Genomic DNA, 16301 nt, shown 5'->3' on the forward strand with positions numbered 1-16301 from the left:
TAGATTTACGGGACCTATGCAGATTGTAAGTAGATTATCTGATGTAAATTATGTGGTAGCTCCCATTGATAAGACCTCAAAAACTAAAACTTACCACATTAATCAAATAAAAGCTTTTCATACACCAGATAAAGTCCCAGTAATGACTCTGTCCTCTACCTCTGAGGACGACTCTGATTCTTTGCACTCTATCTCTGAAATTAATATTAAACTTTCAAATTCTGTCCTTCTCAAGGATCCTAGCCTTTAATGGAGGGATTATCTGAAATGCAAGCAACAAATTTAACTGAGCTTCTACAGTCATATCCTAATATTTTTTCGGATGTGCCGAAAAAATGTACGTTAGGTTACCATGATGTAGATGTGGGAAACTCTAAACCAATTAAACTCTCCCCCTACAGAGCTAATCCTGAAAAGCAAAGGCTACTTCAGCAGGAAGTAGAATTTTTGTTAAAGCATGGTTTAGTGGAGGAGTCATCTAGTCCATGGGCTTCACCGTGCATCCTTGTGAAGAAGGCTGATGGAGGGTTTCGTATGTGTACAGACTACCATAAGGTGAACGAGGTCACCATTACAGATGCTTACCCTCTTCCTCGTCTGGATGACGTAATTGACTTTGTGGGTAAGGCTACTTTTGTGTCCAAATTAGATCTCCTTAAAGGCTACTATCAGGTACCTTTGACAGATAAGGCGAAGGAAATCTCTGCCTTCGTAATTCCAGGAGGTCATTATCAATACACAGTTACCCCCTTCGGAATGAAAAATTCCCCCTCTTCATTCCAGAAACTTATCCATCAGGCTATTAAAGGACTTGAAGGCACGGCAGCGTACCTAGATGATATTGTTGTGGTGTCTGATACTTGGGATCAACACCTACTTAGACTTAAGGCTCTGTTTGAGACCTTTAAGAGTTCCCATTTAACAGTTAATTTATCTAAATCTTCCTTTGGCCAGGTCACTGTCACTTTTCTAGGCCATGAAGTAGGTAGTGGTAAAGTTGCACCTAAACTTGCTAAAGTTCTTTCTATTAAAGATTATCCAGTTCCTCATGATAGGAAATCTCTTCAACGTTTCCTAGGCATGATAGGATTTTACAGAAGATTCTGTAAGAATTTCTCAGATATTGTAGCCCCTCTTACCTCTCTTACCAGTCATAAAGTTCCCTTTAATTGGACCTCAGACTGTAACACTGCTTTTAATAAAGCAAAAAGATTATTGTGTACTGCACCCATTCTCTTGTCTCCAGACTTCTGCAAACCTTTTTCATTACAGGTTGATGCTTGTGAGTCTGGGGTTGGGGCAGTACTATTACAAATCGGGAACGAGGAGTTGCAGCCTGTAGCATACTTTTCAGCTAAGTTCCAGCCACATCAGAGGGCTTACTCTACCATTGAAAAAGAAGCCCTCGCGCTGGTACTGGCTTTGGAGCATTTCGATGTTTATGTGGGCCAGACATCGCAGGTGGTCACAGTCTACAGTGATCACAATCCTCTAGTATATCTCCAAGCCATGAAGAACCACAACACAAGGCTTATGCGCTGGACGCTAAGGCTGCAGCCATATAATATTTCAATTAAATATATTGCCGGCAAAGAAAATATGTTGGCAGACTCTTTATCTAGAGTCTAAAATTTAAATTTATTTAGGTTAGGATGTCATTTGTGGTAACCCCTTTTCACGCTCTTTTTTTTTTATCCCCTGGTGTGGGGTTTTTTTTTAGTGAGGGGATGCGGGCTACTGTCCGCCTGTATCTTGGACCTATGCTAGCCTGTCTGACTGCTGTCTCACTCTAAATTTAGGGTTTGGCTTTTGGTCACGAGAAAAGCTGAGCTCTATCTAAGAGTTGGATGGTGGAGAGGAAAGGCAGTCCCATTATTTTGTGCCATGGCGGCACGCTTACCACTGGGAGGTGGCAGCCTAATCCTGAGCCTTCTCGGGGTGGGGGTGTGGCATGCAAAGAGTACGTAACCTTTATTCGGCGCATGTACACACCCTCATTTACAGGCTATCTCCCCCAACCAGCGAACCAGGTTGCTAAGAGTTGATGATGGGGCCCCGTCGTTCAACTAGTGACCAGGTTCTAGCCAATAAGATGGTTTTGGCAATCGCAGAGGTTATGTGGGTACCGCTCTCCTGTCTGCCCTTGTCATTCCCATTCTAGAGCTGGTTGAAGCACGGTCTGCTATCTTGTGGCTTCTATTTCTGCTTTGCTTACCGTGGAGTGCACTATACTTATCACTGTACATAGTGTACATATTGCTGTTCTAAATTGGTGAAGGATAATATAAGTCTAAACTTTTTCTACTGTGTTTATTTGCTCCCATTACACCAGGGGTAACAGGCCATTTGGAATCCTGGGTTGTAATACTCTGTTGTCTACTCTGTCAAGCAGTCGCAGATGAGAGGGGGGGGCAGGCAAACCAAGAAAGTGGAGCATACTCAAGGTGTGAGCGTACTTGTGCCTCATACAGAATCTTGCAACCCCTACTCTCAAGCAGATACTAGATATGGCGAAGTGCTGTAAGCTTCCTGGCTGCCTTGTTTGCAAGATTTACAACATGGTTCTTCATGGTTTGTTTGGAGTCAAATTTCACCCCAAGGATATCAACTTCTTCACCAGGTGCCAACACCTTCCCATTCATCCTTACTACTGCACCAGCATTACCACCATGGTGCCTAGAGACCATCATCATTTGCGTTTTCTCAGTTGCAAATGTTACTTGCCATCTATTTCCCCAAGCTGATATAGCTCTTAAATAGTGATTGATGTAGCTTAGAGCAGCTGGCTCTCTCTCTCTCTCTCTCTCTCTCTCTCTCTCTCTTCATCGCTTCAGTGAATGCAAGTCAAGTGTTTCCAAGCGTTCCAAGTAGATAAGGTGTTTGACAGAACTTATAGGTGCAGTAAAGGTTCTCTGTACATTCTCTAGGTCTAAGATTTCACTTGTCATGGATGGAGATGTTAATGTACAGCTGTATTCCAGCTTAGAGAGAAAAAGTGATTTAAAAACGGTCATCAATGGCTTGCCATCTCTTGTTTTGAACGTTCTCATTATCCATCCTACCATTTTACTCGCAGAAGTGATAGTGGCATTGCTGTACATAATGACGCAGGGTGTGACAATAATCCATCTGGCAAAGTTTGCATTTCATTTGGTCTACATCTGGTGGTTGTGATTTAACCTGCCAAAGATACTTGTAACCCAGCTGGAGCCGGGCAGTAGTGACATCCAAGAGTCTGCTTATCTTGTTGGATACACAATAGACATGTGGCTCCTCCTGCCATGAGAGAATGAATGGTTTCAATCTCCCTCAGTCTGAAGTCAATAAAGTTTCGTATTATTCTTCTCAAACTGCTAATTGACAAGCCACGATTGCAATCTACTCTCTCTTTGAAAGAATACAACTTAGCCAGTTCATAAGTTCTGTCAAGAATCTGAAGACCAATGTAAGATGGAGGCCACAGACGGTGAACTCCACTTCACTGTCTACAATACCTGTGTCTTGCTTCTGACAAAAACATGCCACAATTTATACTAATGAGTTGAGGGCATTTATAGATGATAGAGAATCAGTTACAATATGAGTGTCAACCTTCGATACATGGACACATGAGTGCAAGGGTAGAGGCCCAGTTATCGATGCGTGCTCTAATTTCTTAATGAGAGTCATCACTCTGTATGACAACAGCCGCACTACCAGCTGCAACATTGGATCCGTGAAAAGTACTTAAATAATTTGTGAAAGAGTGTGCTGTTTGACTAAGTTTTCTGCTTGACTTCAAGGCGAAGCTTTGGTTGTGATGTAAGTAGTATTTGGGGGGAAGGGAGGGATGGTAGTTTGGAATAGGGTAATATTTCATGGAGCGAAGAAGTGCCGCTGTTGCCTTACTTGACATAGATCATAAGAACATAAGAACATAAGAAAGGAGGATCACTGCAGCAGGCCTGTTGGCCCATACTAGGCAGGTCCTTTACAATTCATCCCACTAACAAAACATTTCCCTGCCTAATTTTCAATGCTACCCAAGAGATAAGCTCTGATAACTCTATCTACTTATTTGCAAGTCCCACTCAAATTCAACCCCTATCACTCATATATTTACCCAACCTAAATTTAAAACTACTGAAAGTCCTAGCCTCAATAACCCAACTAGGTAGACTGTTCCACTCATCAACTACCCTATTTCCAAACCAATACTTTCCTATGTCCTTTCTAAATCTGCGGGTTCTCTCTTGGAGAGATATCCTCAAGACCTTATTAATATCCCCTTTATTAATACCTATCTTCCACTTATACACTTCGATCAGGTCTCCCCTCATTCTTCGTCTAACAAGTGAATGTAACTTAAGAGTCTTCAATCTTTCTTCATAAGGAAGATTTCTAATGCTATGTATTAATTTAGTCATCCTACGCTGAATGTTTTCTAACGAATTTATGTCCATTCTGTAATATGGAGACCGGAACTGAGCTGCATAATCTAGGTGAGGCCTTACTAATGATGTATAAAGCTGCAATATAGCCTCTGAACTTCTGTTGCTTACACTTCTTGATATAAATCCCAACAATCTATTTGCCTTATTACATACGCTTAGGCATTGCTGTCTTGGTTTAAGGTTGCTGCTTACCATAACCCCCAAGTCCTTTTCGCAATCTGTATGGCTAAGTTCTACATTATTTAACTTATAAGTGCTAGGGTTATGGACACTCCCGAGCTTCAGAACCTTGCATTTATCTACATTGAACTGCATCTGCCACTTTGCTGACCAGATACTGAGTCTGTGTAAATCCTCCTGAAGTTCCCTGATATCTACGTTTGAATCAATTATCCTACCTATCTTCGTGTCATCGGCGAATTTGCTCATTTCACTAGTAATTCCCTCATCAAGATCATTGATATATATTATAGACAACAACGGGCCCAAGACTGATCCCTGTGGAACACCACTTGTTACAGATCCCCACTCGGATTTAACCCCATTTATGGGGTAAAATGCAAACTCTCTGCTGCCTATTTTCAACCATGCCTCTATCATGGAAAAAATTTCTCCTCCTATTCCATGTGCCTTATTTTTCCTCAATAGTCTTTGATGTGGGAACCTGTCAAAAGCCTTACTGAAGTCCATATACACAATATCATATTCATTACCAGTTAATAAATTCGTAAGGCAGGAACGCCCCTTTGTAAAACCGTGTTGAGATTCGATGATTAATTTATGCTTTTCAAGGTGGCTACGAACTGCCTCGACAATTATTGATTCCATAAATTTTCCCACTATAGAGGTTAGGCTTATTGGTCTATAGTTCGAAGCTAAGGACCTGTCACCTGCTTTGAAAATAGGTATCACATTTGCCATTTTCTACTTATCTGGCATTGTGGCAAGCAAAGAGTACGTAACCTTTATTCGGCGCATGTGCACACTCTCATTTACAGGCTATCTCTCCCAACCAGCAAACCAGGGGACTGAGAGTTGACGATGGGGCCCTGTCGTTCAACCAGTACCCAGGTTCCAGCCAATGAGAAGATGGTTTTGGCAATCGCAGAGGTTATGTGGACACCAATCTCCTGTCTGCCCTTGTTATTCCTATTCTAGAGCTGGTTGAAGCACGGTCTGCTCTCTAGTGGCTTCTATTCTGCCTTGCTTACCGTGGAGTGCACTAATACCTGTCGCTGTACATAGTTTATACAGTGTACATACTTCTGTTCTAATTTGTGAAGGATAATATAAGTCAAAAGTTTTTCTGCTGTGTTTATTTTGCTCCCTTTATACCCAGGATAACAGGCCATTTGGACTAATGGGTTGTAATAGGCACCATGCCAGTCTGTAGTGATATGTAGGAAAGATTAGCCAGAGGTTTGCTAAGCTTCTCTTTATATTCCTTTAGAGCCCTTGCATGCAGTTCATCAGGGCCTGGGCATTTGTTAGGTTTTAATTTATCTATTTGCCTAAGGACCATGTCACTTGTGACCCTAATCATGCATAGTTTATCATCATCCTGTTATACATAATTTATTATTTCTGGAATATCGCTAGTATTTTCCTGAGTAAAAACTGAGAGGAAGTATGTGTTAAAAATTCTACACATTTCCTTATCACTGTCTGTGAGCTGCCCCGAGTAATTTTTGAGTGGGCCTATCTTGTCCCTGATCTTACTTCTGTATACCTGAAAGAATCCTTTTGGGTTAGTCTTCGATTATCTTGCAACTTTAACCTCATAATCTCTTTTTGCTTTTTTTATTCCCTTTTTTATTTCTCTCTTTAACTGAATATATTGATTTCTTAATTGCACCTCTCATCTTTTGTTTTGCCTATATATGCCTCTCTTTTGACCAATGAGATGTTTCAATCTATTGTTCATCCATTTAGGATCATTTTTGCTTGATCTGATTTCCCTATTTGGAACATAAGTTGTCTGAGCAGCTAGAACTATGCCCTGGAAAACGTCATATCGGCAACCATCACCACCTACCTGACCCATAGTCAGGTCATTCCAGTTCAGCAGTTTCAGTCCTATGAAATCAGCCAAGCGGAAGTCAGGGACGGAGACTTGATTGCCATTATTAGGGAAATTCCAAGATATATTAAAACTGAGAGATTTGTGATCACTTTCCTCAAGCTCATCATTAACCTCAAGATTATTAATTAGCGTTTCCCTGCTGGCAGGTTATTTAGTCTAGTTGGCTCTGTCACAAACTGCTTTAAAAAACAATCCTGAATCGTATCAAGAAAGTCATTTGACTCTAAATTTCCTGTCAAATTGCTCCAGTCAATCTGTCTATAGTTGAAATCTCCCATTATCACAACATTTTCCTATGTAGATACCTTACGAATTTCATCCCATAGAAGTTTACTGCACTCCCTATCAAGATTTGGGGCCCTGTAAATCACACCCAAAATTAGTTTTTCACGGTCCTCGAGAAGCTGTAACCAAACAGATTCAGTGGCTGATGCATCTAATTTTGTCTTGTCTAACACAACAATTTAAATTGTCTCTGACGTACATTTCTACTCCACCACCCTTCCTGTTGACCCTCTCAGTGTGGAATGATTTATAGCTTTGTATGTGACATTCAGAAGGCATCTATGTTTCAGATTGAGCCAGGTCTCTGTTATCTATGTTTCCTGCACTTGCAATTACTCTTAGCTCATCTATTTTATTTCTTACACTCCTGCTATTAGTATAGTAGACCGACCTTAAGGGAGCTAGTCCTTTGCTGCCCTCTGCTGTCTCCTTTTGTTTGCTGACCTGATCTATTGTCTTTATTTATAACTTCATGATGAATGTCTTTTATACATTTACTGTTTTCAACCCTAGTGTTGCAACCTGACTGTTTCCCACACACACACCCAGACCTCTATCTTCTATCAGTTTAAAATCCTAGGCATTTCAGCAATGGCCCTCTCGACTGAGTTTGCGAGAGCTACCACCCCTGCCCCAATTTTATGTCGACTATTATTATATCAAATCTCATATTCACTGATCAATATATATATATATATATATATATATATATATATATATATATATATATATATATATATATATATATATATATATATATATATATATATATATATATGTTGCACCAATAGGCAAAACCTTGCAATTCTGATTTAAATAACAATGCTCTTCTTGCTGAATAAGGCAAGCGAAAATTTGTGTCTGCAGTAATTTCGCAAAAATCATTCTGCACTTAACGAAAAAAATGTATTTCATTGTTTGTTTATTATCAAATTATTGTAAACTTATCTACAATATATTTAGTTGGGTTAGGCTAAATTAAGTTGCGTTTGTTGTAATAAGGTTAGACAAGTTTTCTAAGGTTCTTTTGGTACAAAATTATTAATTTTTATATTTTCATAAATAAAAAAATCTTCAAACTAATAAGATAAAATTTAAAAAATGACTTTGTTTTAATGAGTTCCTGCTAATTATATTTTTTCCGTAATGTTGAAATAGAATTTAGCAGAGTTACTCAATAAACAAATTTTCTCTCAGCAAATTAGGCACAAGACAACCTTGCTTTGCAAACTACCCAATTCGGGACAGTAATAATAATAATAGTAATAATAATAATAGTAATAATAGTAATAATAATAATAATAATAATAATAATAATAATAATAATAATAATAATAATAAATAATGCTAATAATAATAATAATAATAATAATAATAATAATAATAATAATAATAATAATAATAATAAATAATGCTAATAATAATAATAATAATAATAATAATAATAATAAATAATGCTAATAATAATAATAATAATAATGCTAATAATAATAATAATATCATATCAATATTTTTATAAGTACATGTACAAGGTATACAAACCTAGCTGACATCAGTGACATATTGCTATATAGAATGCCGCTTGTTATGCTGAGTATTTCCCGCAAATTCGGTTAGTTTTGCCCCAGGATGCGACCCACACCAGTCCACTAACACCCAGGTACCCATTTTACTGACGGGTGAACATAGACAACCGGTGTAAGGAAAAAAGCCCAATGTTTCCACCCTTTCACCTGGAATCGAACCCAGATCCTCACCGTGTGAAGCGAGAGCTTCAGCCACCAGGCCAGTTTGTCAGACATTTTTCCTCGCCCTGGTGTTGACATATGTATTAATATGCACACAAATGTTTGAGGTATCACTTATAATGAAACTATTATGATGCTGATCGTAGTGGAATCTAAATTGTAGTGAAACGACTCACGGATACTGATTCAACAAAGTGAAAGTGGATTTTTTAACTAAAAATGTGGAATCACACACAGTGCCACATACCCAGGAGTAATGTTGTTACCATATAGACCCAGGTACCCATTTTATACTGACTGGTGAACAGGGGCAGCAGGTGTCTGATTGAAACACGTCCTAATGTTTTTCAGCGAGAGTCCTAATATACAATTAAGCATGGTATAAACCTTGGTAATAAATACCGAAGTTAGAAGTGATCAAGGTCCCAGGACCGAAACGTTTTCTAATAAATATGTTATAGTGTTTGCTTACGTGTCTTTCTAAAACAATTAAGCATATCTATGTACAATACTAAGAAAAAACTGCATTAATTATACAAAATAAATACAGCATACACTCTGACAAACCTCAGTGACAGTAGTTGCAGAGAACACTGAGGTGTCATAAACCCACTGTGAGCAAGATGAAGTTGAGTTGGAAAATACATCTGGTTGACATTGTTCAGTAATATTGTTGTTGAGTGTCCAGACATGACACTGGTCACCCTCTGGGATGGCCCACTCAGTAAAGTTCTCCTCGTAATGGGTGCTGTTATCATCACAGTTTGGCACCACACATCTGGGAAAATAATGTTATATATTAATTAAATATGGCATTGAAATAAACACCGGCATGCTGTACATAAGTGTAATATTCTCTATCTCTTCAAGTAATGTTTGCAGAATTATGCAAAGTTATATTTCTAAAATCTACAATGTACAAATAACCGGCTCATAGAAGAAAGAAGCTTATGGTGATGTTTCAGTCAGACCTGGACCATTTATAAATCACACTGACATACGATGGTTGTTATTTGATTGATTCGTCAGGAGCTGCGTCCTGACACAGGTCTTAATCCTATGATGACCCGTCTGAGGTTCTCGAAGATGTTCTTTTAATTTAGCTCTTTAGTGGCCGCTATCATGGTCTTGTTATAGTTCCTGTGCGTTACACAGCAAAACATTTTATGTGCTACAGTGGGGTGAGGTACTCTGGCCCCCTCCATGTTTGTCTCTGGGCCCTATGTTGGATGGTCAGGTAAATTTACAAATATACTAAGAATTCAGTTTTGTTCATCATACATATATTCATGAAGGTCTTTACAACAGTTCTGAATGTCTGTTTTTTTTTCCGAGCCTATCAGATCGCATATATCAGTAAATCACGTGAGTGTCGACATCATTTGATGGCTCTGAGCATCACATGATAGCTTGCTCTGTTTCTTCTGGCTACAGTGCTCTTCCTTGGTGACTGCTGCGGTGTTGCGGATGACACGTTGTCTGTAGTCTGTTCATGCATCATTGGCGTCCGTTGGCTGCTGTTGTCGGGTAGGTCAGGCAGAAGTATCAAATGATAGCTGGGCAAGGGCACGACCTCGTCGCTGATGCTTCCCAGTTTCCTTCATCGCTGTGACTGGGAAAGTGGCCCTGAATTACGTGTTACTGTAGTCTCCTCGGGACGAGACTGTTGTTAAGTGGTTAGGGCTTTACTTTATAATGCAGGCTGGATAACCGGGGGTTTCCAGCCTGTCCTGACACAGTGAAGCCTCTAAGGGCTGGTATGAGATATATCTATATATATATATATATATATATATATATATATATATATATATATATATATATATATATATATATATATGTATATATATATATATATATATATATGTGTGTGTGTGTGTGTGTGTGTGTGTGTGTGTGTGTGTGTGTGTGTGTGTGTACTCACCGCATTGTACTCACCTAATTATGGTTGCAGCTCCTGGCCCCGCCTCTTCACTGGTCACTACTAGGTCCACACTCTCTCTCTCTCTGCTTCCAGAGCTTTGTCAAATATCGTCTTAAAGCTATGTATGGTTCCTGCCTCCACTACATCACTTGTTAGGCTATTCCACTTCCTGACGACTCTATGACTGAAGAAATACTTCCTAACATCCCTATGATTCGTCTGAGTCGTCAGCTTCCAATTGTGACCCTTTGTTTCTGTGTCCCCTCTCTGGAACAACCTACATTATCTGTTCCATGCAGTATTTTATAAGTCATTATCATGTCTCCCCTGACCTGCCTGTCCTCCAATGTAGTCAGTACGATTTCCCTCAACCTTTCTTCAAAGGACATACCCCTGAGCTCCGGAACTAGCCTTGATGTAAACCTTTGTACTTTCTCCAATTTCTTGACGTGTTTGCCCAGGTGTGGGTTCCAAACTGGAGCTGCATACTCCAGTATGGGCCTGATGTACACAGTGTACAGTGTCTTGAACGATTCTTTACTAAGGTATCGGAACGCTATTCTCAGGTTTGCCAGGCGCCCATATGCTGCAGCAGTTATCTGGTTGATGTGTGCCTCCGGAGACATGGTTAATGTTATGGTCACCCCAAGATCTTTCTAGATGAGCAAGGTTTGCAGTTCTTGGCCACCTAGTCTATATCCTGTCTGCAGTCTTCTTTGCCCTTCTCCGATCTTCATGACTTTGCACTTGGCAGGGTTGAATTCAAGAAGCCAGTTGCTGGACAACGTGTCCAGCCTGTCCAGGTCTCTTTGAAGTCCTGTCTGGTCCTCATCTGATTTAATTCCCCTCATTAACTTTACATCATCTGCAAACAGGGACACCTCTGGGTCTATCTCTTCCATCATGTCATTCACATATACCAGAAATAGCACTGGTCCTAGGACCGACCCCTGTGGGACCCCGCTCGTCACAGGTCCCCACTGTGATACCTCATCCTGTACCATGACTCGTTGTTGCCTCCCTGTTAGGTATTCTCTGATCCATTGCAGTGCCCTTCCTGTTATACGTGCCTGATCCTCTGCACTAGTCTCTTGTGAGAAACTGTGTTGAAGGCCTTCTTGCAGTCCAAGAAAATGCAGTCAACCCACCCCTCTCTCTCGTGTCGCACTTTTGTAACTTTGTCATAGAACTCCAGAAGGTTTGTGACACAGGATTTGCCTTCCATGAATCCGTGCTGGTAATCGTTTATAATCTTGTTCCGTTCCAGGTGTTCCACCACTCTCCTCCTGATAATCTTCTCCATGACTTTGTATACTATACAGGTCAGTGACACTGGTCTGTAATTTAGTGCTTCTTTTCTGTCTCCTTTTTTAAAAATGGGAACTATATTTGCGGTCTTCCATACCTCAGGCAGTTGGCCAGTTTCAAGGGATGTGTTGAAGATTGTGGTTAAAGGCACACACAGTATATCTGCTCCCTCCCTGAGGACCCACGGGGAGATGTTGTCCTGTCCCATTGCCTTTTATGTATCAAGGTCAGTTAGCAGCTTCTCCATCTTCAGTTGTGTGCATATCGTCCAGCATCTGTTGGTCTATTCCCTGTTGGTGTCCCCCTCTGTCCTGTCTTCCCAGAGTCCTTCCTATCTCCACTGTGAATACTTCCTTAAATCTCCTGTTGAGCTCCTCACATACCTCTTGATTGTTTCTTGTGAGTTCCCCACCTTCTTTCCTCAGCCTGATCACCTGGTCTTTGACTGTCGTCTTTCTCCTAATGTGGCTAAACAGCATTTTCCGGTCAGACTTGGCTTTTGATACTATGTCATTTTCGTACTGTCGCTGGGCCTCCCTCCATATCTGTGCATATTCGTTTCTGGCTCTTCGACTGATCTCCTTGTTTTCCTGGGTCCTTTGCCTTCTATACCTCTTCCATTCTCTAATGCACTTACTTTTTGCCTCTATGCACCTTTGGTCTTCCCATTGTTTCTGTTGCCCTAGGGAACAAACCTTTCCTCTGCCTCCTTGCATTTTGTTATTATATACTCCATCACTTCATTTACTGTCTTTCCTACCATTTCTCTGTCCCACTGCACCTCCCGCAGGAAGTTCCTCATACCTATGAAGTCTCCCCTTTTATAGTTTGGTTTTTCCCATTCGACTCCTGTTACCCTTTCCACCTGTAACTCTATGTAATCAAAACTCAGGACTACGTGGTCACTAGCTCCAAGGGGCCCCTCATATGTGATGTCTTCAATGTCTGAGCTACTCAGGGTGAACACAAGGTCCAGTCTTGCTGGTTCATCCTCCCCTCTCTCTCTGGTAGTGTCCCTGATGTGTTGATGCATGAGATTTTCCAGTACCACATCCCTCAACTTGGCTATCCATGTTTCGTGGCCCCCATGAGGCTCTAGGTTTTCCCAATCGATCTCCCTGTGGTTGAAATCACCCATAATCAGTAACTTTGCTCTGCACGTTTGAGCTCTTCATGCCACCTCAGCCAGTGTGTCCACCATCGCTCTGTTGTTCTCATTATATTCCTCTCTTGGCCTCCTGCAGTTCTGTGGTGGGTTATACATCACAGCAATGACTACCTTATGTTCCTCAGATTGAATTGTGCCTGCTATGTAGTCCCTTCCTCTAATCTCGTCCATGCCCTCCATTTCCTCGAAACTCCATCGGTTTTTTATGAGCAGTGCAACCCCTACTCCCCCTCAGCTCTTTCTATCTTTCCTCAGGATTTCACATCCCGGTGGAAAGACTGCGTCTGTTACTGTCTCAGTGAGCTTCGTTTCTGTGACTGCTATGATGTCCGGGGACTTCTTGTTGATTCTTTTGTGCCATTCCTCATATTTATTTGCTATTCCATCTGCATTTGTGTACCACACCCTCAGCTTCATGTCTGTCACGGTGGACCTGGGAGAATATTGGGGTTGTGGGGTGGGAGCCCTGGATGGGTTATGGGGGTTTGTTGTGTGGGTGGGATTTGTGGTCGGAGGTGAGGGCAGAGAGAACTGTGTGGGTGTTGGTTGAGATTTAGCTGCATTGGGGTTTTCATAGTGTGGGTGGGGTTTGTGGTGGGGGGTGGGGGCAGAGGGAACAGTGTACAGGTTTTGGTTGAGGTTGTTCAGTTGCTTTGGGGTTGTTGTTGTTGGAGTCATTCTGTGGGTGTCTCTGTAGGATGTATATGTCCTTCCACCTGAGTCTGGGTTCTGCTTGTCCTCATCAATGCCTCCCATTCCTCCTTTCGTTTTTGTACCCTCTCTCTCAATCTTGTTCTTTCCTCTTGTGTTCTGTCACGATCGAGGTACATGCTCTGGTACTCTGATGTGTCCCTCAGTCGTGCTTTCTCACGCAGGACCCTGGTTCGAGCTGATTCTGCCTGGAAGACTACTTTGACAGGCCATCTCCTTCTGCGTGCAAACCACACAATTCTCTGAAAATTTGCCACCTGGGTCATGTCTCCCTCTCCTATTGCTTTTGAGATACATTCGATCACTGTTCTCAGCATAGTTACTGATCCCCCTTACATGTGTTGTATAGCTTAACTGAGTATCATAGTACCATCCATGTGTTTTATATAGAAGATCCCTACTAGGCATAGTGACTGTTTGTGTGATGTCACGGGATGCGCATGTGTATGTGAGTACCTCTGTAACTTCCTCAGTCCATGCTTAGACCTACCAGGCAGTAACACGGCAGGTTGGGTTCCCTTACCACAGTCTGACAATATATAGTGTTACCATCCACAAGTGTGTTTATCTTCTACCATCATATCTCCTTTCGAATACCCACGAGAAATTGGTGCCAGTGGTGTGGGCGTAAAATTTATAATTATGCCGATGCACAGAGATAAATTCCCTTAGCCAACGATGGACATTTTGTGTGGCCAGTAGGCCGACCTGCCCATAAAGCTTTCACCAGCCTCTTGCTTCCTACGTCTGGTCAGTCCCTGTGTATTAGCATTTTAATTGCTATTTGCATTACCTTCGAGGGGTTGACCCAGGTTTGCAAAGTAAGCCAAGCCACCTAAGCCAGTCTGTGGTGGGGGAGTCAGCCCAAGTCCAGTCCAGCCTAAGCCTTACACCATCCAGCCTTGCCTGCCAAGCCAGCTTTCCACCGCTGCTGTGCTCATCATTACAAGTTATCAAGCCAGTCTGTGTGAAGGGTTAAGCCAAGCCAGCCAGCAACTAACCCAGGTGACTAACCCAGTACTCAAGCAAGCCACGTGGGTATAGTCTTCATCGCTCTGTGCTTCATGTTCTAGCCATTCCGAGTGTTTTACCATCCCTGTGGTGTTGTGGTATATTGTGGGTTTGTTTTTAAGCCAGCCCGGCTTAGAATATCTTTGTGCCTGGTGCGGGTGTTGTGGCTTACGCCGTCCATCCAATATGCCCAGTCACCATGCGGTGTCTCACCACTGCGCTGCCTCACCCACCCACCACCACTGTTTTTGTACCCTTATTACGGGTTCTAGCACCATATTTTTAAGGACCACATAGGGGGTCAAGAGCCAGAGTGTTTCTTTGTCAGTGGCACCATCGTAAAACGCCTCCTGTGTGAGTTCATCGTCGATTTAAGCGCAAATTCTTCGATCACTTGTGGAGAGTAGTCAAGAACACTGCCAACCACCAGTCTCCATCACTACCTTCCTCCACCATCCACCTAATTAACAACATCACTACAGTGTTAATGAATAATATTTTTCATAGAGACATTTGCGAGTGCTTAGACATTTCTTTTTTGTGTTTCCAGTGATTTCTTAGTGATATTCAGTGACTTGATTAGACTCAGTGTCCATTATATACTGTTTGCAATATTATTATTTTTTCTCTTCTTTTTTCAGTGTTAATTTTCGTGCTTTATTTTACGTCTGTTGTGTTGTGTTTCTTTTTTTATATATACTTGAAGCAAGTACTTTAGTGTTTTTCTTTGTTGTGTGCAATATATAAGCAGTATAAATTTGTGTTTACACTTCACAATTATCTTGTGTTCACAGTATTGCAGTGAAGTAATTCAGTAATTTATTACCTTATATTCTGCATCACAAGTCAGTGGTGTCTGTTATATATTTTTTTTTCTCTAAGCATTTGTGTATTCTTGCTATTTTTGTTTTCATTCATTTGCCATTTCATTTGATTTTTCTCTCCACGTTGAACATTCTTGTGTTAATTCTTTTCATTTAACCAGCGTCTAATTTGTCTTATTTCCACAGACAATAGTGCCATTATTTTGTTCAAGCAAGACAATTATTTTCCAAAATTTTTCATACCTCAAGTTTCATTGCAAGAAAATTCTAGTTTTGTGTTTATATTGATGTGTTGTGTTCTGCATCACTGTAAGTGTTGTGTTCTGCATCACTGTAAGTGTTGTGTTCTGCATCACTGTAAGTGTTGTGTTCTGCATCACTGTAAGTGTTGTGTTCTGCATCACTGTAAGTGTTGTGTTCTGCATCACTGTAAGTGTTCAAACCTTTTTGTTCTGTGTTTTTGCATCTATTATTTTCATATTTCATTGAACAAATTCACTCTAAGTGCAATTTTTGAGTTCTTCTTTAAAAGTAAATCATTCTTTTGTTTGTTCAGTAAGTGTTGCTTAAGCTGCAATTAAGAGTTAAAGTGTTCAATCACTTCATTCCTTGATGATATAATTTTTTTTTCCTGTGAACTGTATTTTCTTGTGTGTGTAATTTTTTTTATTATTGCACATTGACTCATTTTACAATAATTCTTGTGTAAACATTGTGTTGCCATTAAAATTTTTCTTTCAGAAATTTTTATGTAGTATTGTGCAGCACTTTTGATTAGTAATTGTTATTTGCAATATTGTTACAGT

At 40.7% G+C, this 16301-nt stretch overlaps 1 protein-coding gene across 1 annotated transcript in view; it reads right to left on the minus strand.

The window, feature by feature from the left end:
- LOC128706080 (organic cation transporter protein-like) overlaps positions 1 to 16301 on the minus strand; it is a 254773-nt gene that overhangs the window by 207642 nt on the left and 30830 nt on the right. The window contains exon 3 of the mRNA XM_070104211.1: positions 9117 to 9327. Coding sequence (XP_069960312.1) covers positions 9117 to 9327 — 211 coding nt within the window. The remainder of the gene's footprint in view (positions 1 to 9116; positions 9328 to 16301) is intronic.

This window comes from Cherax quadricarinatus, chromosome 89 (assembly GCF_038502225.1).
Source record: "Cherax quadricarinatus isolate ZL_2023a chromosome 89, ASM3850222v1, whole genome shotgun sequence".
NCBI lineage: Eukaryota > Metazoa > Arthropoda > Malacostraca > Decapoda > Parastacidae > Cherax > Cherax quadricarinatus.